Source organism: Capsicum annuum, chromosome 6 (genome assembly GCF_002878395.1).
Source record: "Capsicum annuum cultivar UCD-10X-F1 chromosome 6, UCD10Xv1.1, whole genome shotgun sequence".
NCBI lineage: Eukaryota > Viridiplantae > Streptophyta > Magnoliopsida > Solanales > Solanaceae > Capsicum > Capsicum annuum.
Genome location: NC_061116.1, coordinates 221749856 through 221763663, shown reverse-complemented (window position 1 = coordinate 221763663; position 13808 = coordinate 221749856). Strand labels below are relative to the sequence as shown.

Here is a 13808-nt window from a genome sequence, read left to right as displayed (position 1 = left end):
AATAACAATCATAATAATTAGTTTGTTGTTAATTATTTTATCAATTGAAGATATATAAATTATTTTCTCAACACTTGGTTGTATGTTAGTAGGTAAATTAGTAGTTGGGTGATTTTGATAATTTTTAAAAGTTGAGGGCATAAAATCATATTTAAAAAAGATTTTTCAAAAGTCTAAAAAAAAATTTCAAAAAGACATGATCAAACACAACTCCAACTCTAACTTCAACTTCACAAAAAAGTATTTTTCATGATCAAACGGTTACTTATTTTGCGCTACATTTTTTTTTTTTCCATATACTAGGAAGATATGGGGATGTACTAATTGTTTATACAACGTAAAGTAATTGGTCTAAGATTTGCGATGCGGGCACTGAAAATATGGGGAGAGGGCCACATGTTTATGTACTTTCAATGTCGAGAAACGTGGGTGCTTTTGGTCCTAGGAAATACTATTATTTTCTTTGTATAAAATAATGCTCGTGCTTAATGAAGCGAGCTGCCCATCCAATCAAAAAATAAAAATAAAAAAATTGAAAAAGAAATAAAGAAAGAAGTCATATATTCCAACTAGTTAGCACTCTCATTTATTATCCAGTAATTTTTATAGCATCTCGCATGCATGGGTAACACTGTTATTCAGTAGTGAAGCTTTGAAATTTGTCTAGGGTGTCACAAAATGAAAAAATAAACAACATGGAGATAGGAGAAATGATTTTTATTTTATGTGCTTTTTGTAAGAGATTGTTTATTTTTATATCTAAAAAAACCTTTACTTTTATAAATTTTCATTTTTGTTAATAAATATTTAAAAAGATTATTTACTTCTATTCAAATTGTAAAAGGAGGAAAAGTTTCATTCTCTTCGTAGCAGAGAGAAAATAAGAAAAAGTCAACATATGGTACAGGAAAAATGCTCTTAAACATATCTAATTTGATGAAATTTATTGTAACACGCTTGATCATTGCGGGAGTCCTATGAACCCCCTACACTATTAATTAACATATTTTATTGATATTTATTTATACTAAATTCTTTTTTCTTTAGTATTTTTTATTTTTATTTACTTTTAAATGTCATTAAAATACACTAATAAATAGTTTAGGAGGGTCAAAGGGCTCTCGCAAAGTTTAGATGTATTATAATAAATTTTATCAAAATTTAGATATATTTAAAACTTATTTTCTCTCTCTAAATATATATCCGAAATTATAATTTAACTAAATAGTAATATAATTTTCAGACGACGGAGTGTCATGCCGTGGCTCCACCACTGCTTTTACTCCATGTGATGTTAGGCAATGAAGGGAAATGTCAGGTTACGAAGAAAACTGCTTTCGAAGTAAAGGATTTCTTTCCCTTTTTTTGGTGTGTGTTGTTTGATAAATAAGTAAATACTATTTAAAAAATGTTTTTATTAAGGGTGTGTTTGTTATGAAGGAAAATATTTTTCAGAAATGTTTTTCAATTTTCTCATGTTTAGTTGACTTATATATTTTGGAAAATGTTTTTCAAATCAACTTATTTTTCTTAAATCCAAGGAAAATAACTTCTCTTCAAAAAGTAAAGAAATTTTTTTTTCCAAAACTTTCTTTCAACCTCACTTTAAAGTTGAAATGTTCATATAATTCTCAAAATCTTCTATCTCGTCCCCCGCCTCCACCCCGAATACCTTATCACCCCGACACCACCACTACCCCCAGCCCCACCTCCACCCCCAAAATTCAATTATTTTAAAAAGTATTTCAAAATTTTTTCTTAGTCCATCCCCTATTTCCATCCCACCCACCTCTACCCCTACCAGCCCCTTCCAAAAATAATATTTACATTTTATTAAAAAATTTAAACTTTTCTTTTACCCCACTCCCCTTACCAACCCCCTCTCCCATCCCCCCCCCCCCCCCCAATCCCCTACCCTAAAAAAAAATTAAATCTTTTAAATTTATTTTTAAAAATTTCAATTTTTTCTTCCCCCTTCCCCCTCACCCTGACCCCCCGCTCCTACTAACCCTCGTGCCCCGCCAATTTTTTAAATTTTTTTCCTAACAAAATAAATTCAAAACTCTTTCTTACCCCACCCCTACTAACTATTCTGACACTCCCACCCACCCGCCTACCAACTCCCTTCCCAAAAAAGAATTTAATTTTTTAAATTTACTTTTCAAAAAAGAATTCTAAAATATATTTTTACGCTTTAGCTAAACAATAAAATGTATTTTTTGAAAAATATTTTTTTATTCACCAATTAAATACTAGAAAATATTTTTTGCGAAAAATATTTTTCATCCACCAACCAAACATAAAAAAATAAGTAAGAAATCAACTTGTTTTCCAGAAAAACGTTTTGTAAAAAACTATTTTCCATGAAAAACATTTTTTCTCATACCAAACACACCCTAATTTAGTCAGATATCTATGATTTTAAGTTTATTGAATTTTCAATCATATCAAATTAAAAAAGAAAAAACTTTTTATATGGGCCAGAGAACATTGAACACCCTACAAAATACGAGCTAAACTTAAGCAGTTCCTTCGCTATCACCTGACCAAGTTACTGATTTGAAACGGGAATTCCGACAGATAGTACTCTCATGTACTAATAATATGAATAGATTTATTTCAGACCTTATATTAAGTTAAGTTACATAATTGAGAACTACAAAACTCTTTTATATTATTCCATACATAATTTAGATGCTAAAAACAAATATATATCCACACATGATACGGGCTCCAGAATTTGTATGTGCAAAACTACAAAGTGGACAAATTCAAGGAGACTATTCATTTGGACCCATCAAGGAATCCATTATCATTAACCATTTACAAGAGCAAAGACCCCATTAGGAATAAAATAAAATTAGTATTAATAATGGCGCACCCAATGCTTCTTAATTTACACAAGAGGTCCTTACTGTAGTGGTATATAATTCCATTAGTTAATCTATCTCCAGTTAATTATCTAACAAAATGTTGTGAACACAAAAGTAAAATAAAAAGATAAAACAAACGCGAATGATATACACACATAAATCATCAAAGATTATAGTGGATACATACGTACTTCTTTATCTTTTTAATTAGGATTGCCAATTTAAATCCTAAATATGAAACACTTTCAATAGAATAAGCTTTATGTGCCTAAACTAAAACTTCCACACAAATTGAAAGTAATCGAACTTCAGAACAGATATTGAACTAGGATTAAAATAACAAAAAATAAGAAAGGAAAAAGATAGGGATAATACCTACGAAAGTACTTGAACTTTGACCGGATTACCAGTTGAACATACTGAACTTTGTGGGGGTCCTATTACCATCCAGACCTTTTTTTTCGTATTTTAATGGCATATATCTGCCACTTGGCCCATTGCGTGTTAGTCACGCGCATTGAACGCGTGAAAAGTGTTAAAAAATGTTATACACTTTTTTTTATGGCCAAACAATCCCTTAATTATGTAATAAATAAAAGTTTTATATTTTTTATTTATTTTTTCATTCTTTCTCTTCTCTCTACTTTCTTTCCTCTCTTCAACAATGGTTGTTCCATTGTTGAATTGAAATTGAACAATGTACTACACTTTAATTTCAACTTTATTCCGGAAGTAACTTCAATAAAAAAAATTCCGGAAGTCTTCAATTGTTCAATGTCTTCCAAAAGTCTATAACGTATTTTCATTGTTGATCTCAATTATTGAAGATTCCATTTCTTCAAATTTTATTTATTTAGTTCGATTTGAATAAAGTTATTGAAAAAAAAATTCAATTTGAATTTGAAATTTGGGGAAATTTTTTCTTAAAAATGGTGAAAAAAATGATGAAAAGTGATAAGAATGAAAATTTGGAAATTGCAATTAAAATTAAATTTGGAAATTTGAAAATTGAAATTGAAATTGAAATTTGGAAATTGAAATTGGAGTTCAATTTCCAATTGAAATTGAATGGAAATTTGAAAACTGGAAATTGAATGGAATTTGAAAACTGAAAATTGAATGGAAACTGGAAATTGAAATGAAATTTGAAAACTTTTCGGGTGAATTGAATGAAGAAAATTAATGGAAGATTCCGTTTAATTATTTGAAAACTGAAAATCTTTCTTCAAATTATCAAGAAACTTTCTTCATAAACTCAATGGAATTCAAAGTTTGAAACTGGAAATTGAATTTGAAAATTTTTATGATAAGAATGGACTTGGAATTTGAAATTGACTCAATGAAATCATTTGAAATTTGATTTGTAGAAGGAATTTGAGTTGTAGAATCTTTGATATGATTGTAATGGTGAAAAAATGTTGAAAAATAATAAAATGGAGAAGACAAAGCGCGTGTACTACACTTTCGACATCAAAACTGGGTATGACGTTTCAGGGTCTAGGGGGGGAGGCAATTAATTCCATTTTAAAAAAGTTTTGGGGGAATTAATTTCACTTTAAAATGTATAGGTGGGTAATAGAATCCTCGCAAAGTTCAGTATGTTCAACTGAAAATTCGATCAAAGTTCAGATATTTTTGTGGGTATTATCCCAAAAAGATACTCCCTCTGTTTCGAAATAAGTGAATTGTTGGGGTATTTATTGGTGTTTCAAAATAAGCGAATCATTGAATTTTTTTTCAAATTTACCCTTATGATTTGATAACCAATTAACTTTTGAAAAGGTATTATAAGGTCAAATTTTTCTTTTTTGGGGTAAAATTAAAAAGTTATGTTAAATTTATATCTTTAATATATATTTTTTAATCTGTATGTTAAATTTAATAATATATTTATTATTAAAGGGTGGGAGTAATATACGGGCAGAATGGACAACAAAATGAAAAAGGGTTGGAGGGGATGGAGAGGATATGGGACCCCCTTTCTGTTTTTAGTAAAAGCAAGAGATACTAGAAATGAATAAAAAGGGGTTGTAATTTTCCCATATAAACCATAGTCTTCCCCAAAATAAGTGGAACCAAAAGTACCCTCACAAGTCACACAACTAACATAAAAGTTTCTTCACACGTCCCATCTTTCTTCTCCCCCCACCCTACCCCGTACCCCCTACCCCTACCCCTACCCCTACCCCTACCCCTATATACTACTCATATCATATAGTACAATATAGTTATATAAGTAAATGAAATTTATCTCCAATAATCCTTACATGATCGACAATTTACTCTTCTTTGATCACGTTTTTAGTTGATTTTTTCGAAACTAGTCACTTAATCCTTTGTATAATGGAAATTACAGCTTAATTTTTCATGGTTAGTTGAAGCGAATTGTTTTTAATTACCGTTTAAAGCTGTTAAACACAATTAGTAGCTTGGATATTCGTTTTGTTCAGCTGAGAAGTTGTATATATATATATATATACAGATATAGTACTATGTAGTTTCGTGATTTGTGTAATTGGAAGTGGAAGAGAATGATGTTGGATCTCAATGTAAACGTAATCTACAATGAGCTTCCAGAAGGTTCAGTACCTGATGAATCAGGGACGTCAAATTCATCGTTATTAAATGCGGAGGCTACAACAAGTACCGGCGACGGTGAATCGTGTTCCACACGCGCCGGTGAAATGTTCGCTTTCAATTTCGGCATACTCAAAGTTGGAGGAGCTGAAACTAGCAGGAACATCAACAACAATGATGAGGATCGGAGAGTTGTTAGTCATTCTGAGTTTGTGACTCGGCAGTTGTTTCCGGTTGATAACGGTGAGTTGAACCGGAAACAGACCGATCGGGTCATTCTACCCGGTTTTGGATCGGAGCTACCGAAACCGCAAGTGAAGAAGAGTAGGAGAGGGCCAAGGTCAAGAAGTTCACAGTATAGAGGCGTTACTTTTTACAGAAGAACTGGTAGATGGGAGTCACATATATGGTTAGTTTTTTCAGCTGTAAATTTTTTGATTCGATCATGATTTATTGGCAATTTTGTTTATATAATTACTATTGGATGCAGGGACTGTGGGAAACAAGTATATTTAGGTATGGATATTGTGATTTTAATTATATAGTTTCGTTAATTTGGTGGATTTTGGAGCTAAAGTTATGCTTAATAGGAGTACTTTTTCCTATTTTTGGTAAATTTTGATTGATTTTTGTTGTTGCTTTTATATTAGGTGGTTTTGATACTGCTCATACAGCAGCAAGGTAAAGTAAAAGTGATATAGAGTTCTCAAATATCAGATATCTCGTTAGATTTTCGACTTTCCGTTTGATTTGATTGTATCTGTTTTCTTTTCCATTGTATAGAGCTTATGATAGAGCTGCAATTAAGTTCCGGGGCGTTGATGCTGATATCAACTTTAACTTAAGTGATTATGAGGAGGATATGAAACAGGTTAGAAATGCAAAGATCCAATTTGCGCGAATATGGTGAACTCTTGTCTGAAGACCATGTTCTATGGGTTCATAATTGTTTCTGTTCTAATTGGGATCAATTACATGAATCAGTAATATATTTGGACATTGTTTTACTTAATGCAGATGAAAAACCTTGGTAAAGAAGAATTTGTGCACTTGCTGCGACGCCATAGCAATGGTTTCTCAAGAGGGAGCTCCAAATTCAGAGGAGTGACATTACATAAATGTGGCAGATGGGAGGCTCGGATGGGGCAGTTCCTCGGGAAAAAGTAAGGAACGAACAAACTCTTTGAAATTCTTGCAGTAGTAGATTAAAACTTAGGATAGTAGTCGATCCAAAATGGGACATACATTTGTTTAACACGCGTAGTTGAAGAAGAAATCATTGGTACTACAGTATTCATAGTGGGGATTGCACTGGTTATATTGCAGGTATATATATCTTGGGCTTTTCGACAGCGAAGTAGAAGCTGCAAGGTCCTAATGATCTTGAATTACCCTATCTATGATAATGAGCTGTTATCCTAGATTCTCAACTTCAATTATGAGCCATCCAACTGTATCTCCTTTATTTTTCTGCAAATTAGGGCTTATGATAAGGCGGCAATTAAAACTAGCGGAAGGGAGGCTGTTACCAATTTTGAGCCAAGTGCTTATGAAGGGGAAACAATGTCAGAACCTCAGATTGAAGGTTTGCTCAAAAGTTCTTGCTCATTTCCAAACTAATTTCACTAATTCCAAGCAAACGTGCGTTATTTATATCTGGATCGATCTCATTTCTGATGCCTATGATGCAGGTAGCCAACATGATCTTGATCTGAACTTGGGGATATCGACCTCTTCTTCAAAAGAAAATGGCAGGTTGGGAGGTTCTTGCTATCATCCTTATGATATACAAGATGCAACAAAACCAAAGGTACTAGCAGAGTAGATTATATGCTTCTGTTCGTGAAGATTCAATGTTCTCTTTTATGTTATAGTCTTCTATTTTTGCTCTTTTCATAGTTCATATGCAAGAGAATCGTCTATTGCAGTAAAGTCAAATCTGAGGAAAGATTTGCTAGTAATATAATCTCCTTTTGTTAATTCATGTGGCTTTTCATTTATTCATAAATTGCGATGAAACATGTCATGAGCATCTTTAATCCTTCTTTCTTTTTTTTTTTTTTTCCTTTTAGATTGTAATAATCTGTTTATGATCTTTAACTACAGATGCATAAACCTGATCCACTAATAGTTGGAAGTTCACATCTCAAAGGACTACCAATGACGTCCCAACAAGCTCAATCGTGGACTGGAATCTATTCTAATTTCTCTTCCAGCTACGAGGTAAGATACTAACTCTACCTTCAGTCAGAAACTTGGGGCCAAATACAGTGATGAAACTCCCATTTATATCTGTTTAGTTTTTTTTTTTTCCTTGCTCATTGTCAAAATCTCATGTCTTCAGTTGCAATAAATAACCATCCTCATCTTCCCCACCAAGTACTGGAATCATTTGTTTTGTATGAAACATTTTACCTTATTACTTTTGAGTATTCTTTTGCATGTTTTCAGTTGCCACAATAGCCATCTTTATGCCCCACTCCTACTATTTCCATCAAGTGCTGGGATCATTTGTTTTGTGTGAAACATTTTAACTTTTCACTTCTGATTGTTTTGTGGGACTAAGAATCAGTGATAGTATGCCCATGACAAATGACAAGTCATATTCCCCATGACAATTTATCTGCATTAACAATATTTTGTACTTGGTCATTTATTTGGATAATAATGGTTATGTTATTCTTCGGGTTCATCTTCTCATGTAGGATCATAGCCATTTTTTTCACTGTAAACGGTTATCTAAAATTAAAGGTGAACGATGATGACAGATAGATGAGGGAAGCATAATTGATACAGGTTGCTAATTAGACTTCATTACAAGAGTGTAATGTATATAACTTGATGATGAGGGCCTTTTCTTTGGATTTCTTTATATTCGTAGAGGTTTTTGAAGGTTGGATGATGTTAAAGAATCCATCTAGAAATACTAGTGTGTGTTTAAAGCTACAATTATGAACACTGTGGAAATACTACCGTTAAATCTTCATCTTAATTACTATCATTTGGCAGGGAAGAACATCTGACAAGAGAAAGGATATAGGTTCATCACAAGGACCTCCAAATTGGTCATTGCAAATGCCCAGTCAGGTTGCTACAACCACCCCATTGACAATGTTCTGCACTGCAGCATCATCAGGATTCTTCGTTCCAGCTACTGCTTCTATCACTTCTTCGACATCTGCATTGGCACCCTCAACAAATGCCTCTCAGTGCTTTTACCAGATCAGCCCCCGCCTACCACCTCCATAACATGTCTTCCTCTGTAACTAGTAATATAGATGGAAACATAGTCATCAATTTCTTTTGTAAGATCTAAAAGTCAAGTCAATTTACTTTTTGTGGATTTAATAATTTTTATAACTGCTTCAGAATCCGAGAGGTAAAGATTCAAACTCCCCTTTCAGAATGGCTATAGTATTTGTTCTATCCTTGTTCCCTTTATTGTTACATACATTAGTGCAAAGTTGAATTATTCCTCCAACAATGGTGTCTCCCTATTAATGATTTGAATATTGTGGGGACGTAAAGTTGTACTTTAATTGCTCTAATTGATATCCATGGGTACTTGAGCTCACTTTCGAATCAGATTTGGTACTATTGAGATTAGGTTTTCTGCTCTGCCCTTCATATAGATCTATGACTATAAGAATCATTAAAACTCGAAAATTGAGGAGTCTTCCTTTTTTTTTTTTTTTTTCGTTTCATATTTGTCTGCTCTGCTTCAAAATTTGGCACGTTCCCTACATATGCTTATTGTTTTTCCTAATAATGTCATATTTGCTCTCTCTTGCACTTTAGAAACGATTATGTCTCTCCCTACATATGCTTATTGTTTTTCCTAATGCCATATTTGCTTTCTCTTACACTTTAGAAACGATTGTCTTACAGAAGGTTTAAGTGACGCAGTGTTCCGAGTCTGATCACTGCTTTCACCTGGAATGGATCATAAAGGAAAAAATGGCATTTAAATCAATCAATGCGTGTGAAGACAGTTTTCGAATGATCAATTGTATAAGAACTGCACTGCCCTGCCGCATTACTTCAAATACTATTGAGTAAAATTGAGAATAAGCAATATTGTTTTTCCGTCAAGTTGTAATGGTGGAATGGTATTTTATCATTATGTTTGTTCCTAGGAGCGAGTAGTTTCTTTCATTGCGCTGAGGCACTAGTTCATTGTTAAACCACAAACAGAATTCATGTCAAGGAAACCAATCCGTCTTATTCACAACTCAAGGGCAATGCATCTTGCTTCCAAGGAAACAAGTTAACTCAGACTGAATAACAGGACGAAAAAAAAAGTAACAAAATTGGCTTCGAGCTTTCGTGTCATAATTTAACAGGACCAACGACGTACTGAAGTTTCTAAGAAACTAATAAGAACCAGTTTTCATCCTCAGAGGAGAATCTGACGATGATGAAGGCAAGATGACTTGTTCACGTTGCGCATTGACAATCCTTTCAAGTCTTTTCTGACCAATTCCAAATGCAGCTGCAAATTCTGGCCCTCTCAAGCTTTGCATCAATGAGTTCCTACCCACCAAGAACTGTGGATGGTTCCTCCTTGCTGATGTTGTGAAGCCGAAGAACTCAAATGGGCCATTCGTTGAAGCAATTTGGCAGATCGGGAAGTACCGTGGCACCCAAAAAACATCTCCCTCTCTTACTCTAGCGTTCATGGCTAAAGTCCCATTCGGATACACAATTTGTATCCTGCCAGCACCCTTCAACACCACTCCATACTCTATAGCTCTTTGATTAACATGAGGTGCCATGATGGATCCCTACATTTATCAAGAAACGTAGATTAAACATGTAAGCAAGAAAAGAAACATGCAGCAGATCAGTTTTGCTTTCACATGAGGGGATTTGAACCACTGACCAAAGGTCACCACTTGTATGGGGCAAGTTTACACTTTTTAAGTCGGTGAGTGAGATGATTTACCGGAGATAGATTCACTAGATAAACGCCATTGCCAGATTGTTGTAGAGGAGAATAATCAGACTCATCCAATTTCTTGCTCCATCCGTAATTGTTCTTGAAATCGGGGTTCTTGCTGTAGATATTGTACGCTGATGGAGCATTGTGATTCACTCTCTTTACATCTTTTCTGTTTAATAAAGCACACAATAATTTCCTCAATGACCATGTAGATTCCTCCTCTTTTGGGCTAACTTCTTCCTCCAAATTCACAATCCTCTTCAAGTGAGCTAATTTCTGAAGGGATTCTTGGGTGACGAATTTGGTCCAAACGTTTGTGTGATGAGAACCAGATAAATGCACGATTGGTCCGGAAGATTGCCTGGTCAAGAACCTCCTTAGTTCTGCTGTCGAGACCTGGAGTTTTACATAATTTTGATTCAATTTGTTGTCCCTCTGATAAATGTAGTAAGAAAAATTAAATTCCCTTGAATACTCACATTAAGAGCAGTTGATAATGTGTTATGATCGAATCCAGCAAGAACGGATGCTGGATGAATTCCACCACCAATGAAGAAAGACTGAAAAATAGTTGCACGAAAGTTACTATGAAGCTTTGGGAAGAAATAGGACGATAAACCAAAGACAAGAAATAGATCAAGTGATAATTTTTTGATAATTTGACCAAGGCTACCTGGAAAGCATGCCATCCCATGGATTCTGAGGTAATATCAATGCTGCAAATAATGCGAAGTCTTTCTTTTTCAGCTCTATTTTCCAAATAGAAAGCTGATCCAGCAGGTATTGTGTACACATCTCCATGCTTCAAATGCCTTTCTGCTAATTCATCCCTATAGATGTGCCCAACTCTTGCTTCCCCTGTATTCAATTCATAAGAAATGAACATCAGGCTTATAATTTAATTTCTATACTACACGTGAATTTTAACCTGTTAATGTTTTTCCAGGCTATTAGTCCCGCTTCTTATGAAAGTCTCTTATGTACTTATCGTTTAGGCAACTTGATGATTTTTTTTTTGTACAATGTCAATGTCTAGAAGCTAAACTCTTAATTACCGTGATCAACAAAGAGGACAAGATCGGAATCAAGGTACTGAGGGATGAAGAGACTATTAGGTTCCATGGAGATGAAACCAATATGCATTGGACTATGTAGAAATGAACCCCTTCAGTAGCCACCCTTCACCATTCTCATCGACCCAGCATCAGTTTTCACAACATCATGTAACTGACGCAGCAAGAACCATTTTTCTCCTTGTGTTCTTTGCTCACTTTCTTCTTCTTCTTCTTCTTCTCTTTCTCTTCTTCCTTCATATTCATAGCCAGCAACAGAGGCCACTAGTGTCGAGAAAAGTACCAGCACTAGAAGCAGTACTGTCCTATTTCCCATTTTCAACTCGTTATAAAGAAGAATGTGTTCTAAGCTTTCGTTATAATCAGTTTTGATTTACTGATGTATTAGGTGCTGGCTGTGTGGTTTATATAGAGTATATTGAGATTTGAGGGAAGCTATTTTCAATCATGCATAATTTTTAGGCTTTTCTTTTGTAATATAGACGTTGAGATCCTGAAAAATATATGCTGACGAAAAAAACACTTGTATACATAAAAAAATGAAATAGAGAAACTTCAATTTGATGACCATTTCAAAGGGCTAATCTAACGCAATAAAAGAAAGGACCTAAGTTGTATATGCACGTACGTAAACACAATTAATAACGCATAATACATAAATATATACTTAAATTTAGCCTCAACTGACAAGTAAACACTCTTAACTTTGACAGTGTTCATGTTAGAATTTGGAGCTAAAAGAGAAGAGAAAAGATAAAAGTTTCAGCAGTAGCTGCTTTCATTCATACATTCATCACACATACATTCATTCATACATTCAACATTCATTCATACATAATCAACATCTTACAAAACACTATACTTATAAGCTACATGAATCTTACAAGACACACTCATAAGTCTTACAAGACACTCTATCTTACAAGACACACTTAACAAAAATAAGGACTACTATTCATTTAAAAACTAAACATAATATTTTTTTAAAAAATCTCATATTCTAACACTCCCCCTTGAGATTTTTCTTGGATACTCCCAGCATAATCTTCATCTTATTCATTGGGATATCATCCATTTCATCATCTAACTCAACCTTATCAAATTCATCATCATCATCATCCACATCGTCAGTCAAATCGTCATCCGCAGGCAAAGCAGCAAACTTGACAGCCTTTTGGTTCTGATTTTTGCCCAAGGGGGAAAGTTTGAGGTCCTCTAATTGTGGGGGGTAGCTTCAGATCTTGTAACCCCTTAAGCTGCTGCATTTGTTGCTGGTTTGGGATTTGAGCTCCTCCTCCATTAACACCCATCATTGGATTCATCTGGGCTCCAGGATTACCACCCATCATAGCCTTCTTCATATATAAAGTGGCTTCATTTTCACTTCTGTTCAAGCCACAATGAATGAGATGATCATCAATCTTATTGTACCATGCTCGAGGAGTTTGTTTTAATGCCTTATGTAATCTGTCTTTGGGTTTGTCAACCAGCTTCCAAGTGTCATTCTTCTCAATCATACCAATCTCCTCCTTCATTGCTTTAATCAAAAATTCATGTTTTGATGCTTCATCATAGGTATTGGGTTCCAAGATTGCAATATTGCATCTTTCATATATCTCGAAAAGGGACCTTGTCTTCAAAATTGGTGAATCAAGTGAGGATTCACCATCTGATTCTTCATTTTCTTCTATATTTTCAGAGCCAAATGATTGTGTTTTAGGCAGCAGATGCAAGTTTAGATAACCTACATTTTCTTGCTCATACATAGACCTTAAAGTGGCATAGTTAAAATGCCCATATCTTCTGTGCCATAACCGTGAATCGTCCATCCTTGCAAAGTTGGAACTATCGAAATTTTCATCTACCGGAAAGGTCCTATCCACCATTTCTACTTTAACAATCAAAGTATCATCAGAATTAAAAATCAAATAATGTTTTTCCTTAAAAAGTAAGGAGTAACCTTTCGACATCATTTGGCCAACACTCAACAAATTACATGCTAAAGAAAGAACATACAACACATCATGTATAAGCTTTGTACCTTGTTTAGTTTCTAAGGAAACTAAACCCTTTCATGTGCTTCTAGTACTGCACCATTTCCCATCCTAACTTTAGCTTTGACTGACTTGTCAAGTGTGTGAAACATGAGCTCATTATATGACATATGACTCGTACATCCACTGTCTAGAAATCATTTTGGTTGGTTGGATTTGTTTTCTTCATGAGCAGCTATAAACAAGCTTTCTTCCTTTTCTAACTCTTCAGTGAAGTTTGCCTGCTGAACATGTTGTTGTGGTTGATTCTGCTTGGCCCTACAATTCTTCTCAATATGACCCATTTTTC

General features: G+C 34.1%; 2 protein-coding genes across 3 annotated transcripts; one reads left to right on the top strand and one right to left on the bottom strand.

The window, feature by feature from the left end:
* The first annotated feature begins 4949 nt into the window (after positions 1-4949).
* LOC107875571 (ethylene-responsive transcription factor RAP2-7) lies at positions 4950-8876 on the top strand. 2 transcript variants are annotated; one of them, XM_016722333.2, is made up of 10 exons: positions 4950-5859; positions 5941-5966; positions 6101-6131; positions 6234-6321; positions 6468-6613; positions 6777-6821; positions 6932-7035; positions 7142-7260; positions 7557-7673; positions 8460-8876. In XM_016722333.2, the coding sequence occupies exons 1-10, from the start codon at positions 5405-5407 to the stop codon at positions 8697-8699; spliced, it is 1371 nt and encodes a 456-aa protein (XP_016577819.1). In that variant the 5' UTR covers positions 4950-5404; the 3' UTR covers positions 8700-8876. The 2 variants fall into 2 exon arrangements, with proteins under 2 accessions (XP_016577819.1, XP_016577820.1); XM_016722334.2 differs by lacking the exon at positions 6777-6821.
* Positions 8877-9650: 774 nt separating this feature from the next.
* LOC107875572 (vicilin-like seed storage protein At2g28490) lies at positions 9651-11853 on the bottom strand. The gene is made up of 5 exons (XM_016722335.2): positions 11448-11853; positions 11066-11250; positions 10872-10952; positions 10396-10788; positions 9651-10234 (listed from the first exon to the last, which is right to left on the bottom strand). Exons 1-5 carry the CDS (start codon positions 11533-11535, stop codon positions 9824-9826), a joined length of 1158 nt encoding a protein of 385 aa, XP_016577821.1. The 5' UTR covers positions 11536-11853; the 3' UTR covers positions 9651-9823.
* Between the last annotated feature and the right edge of the window lie 1955 nt (positions 11854-13808).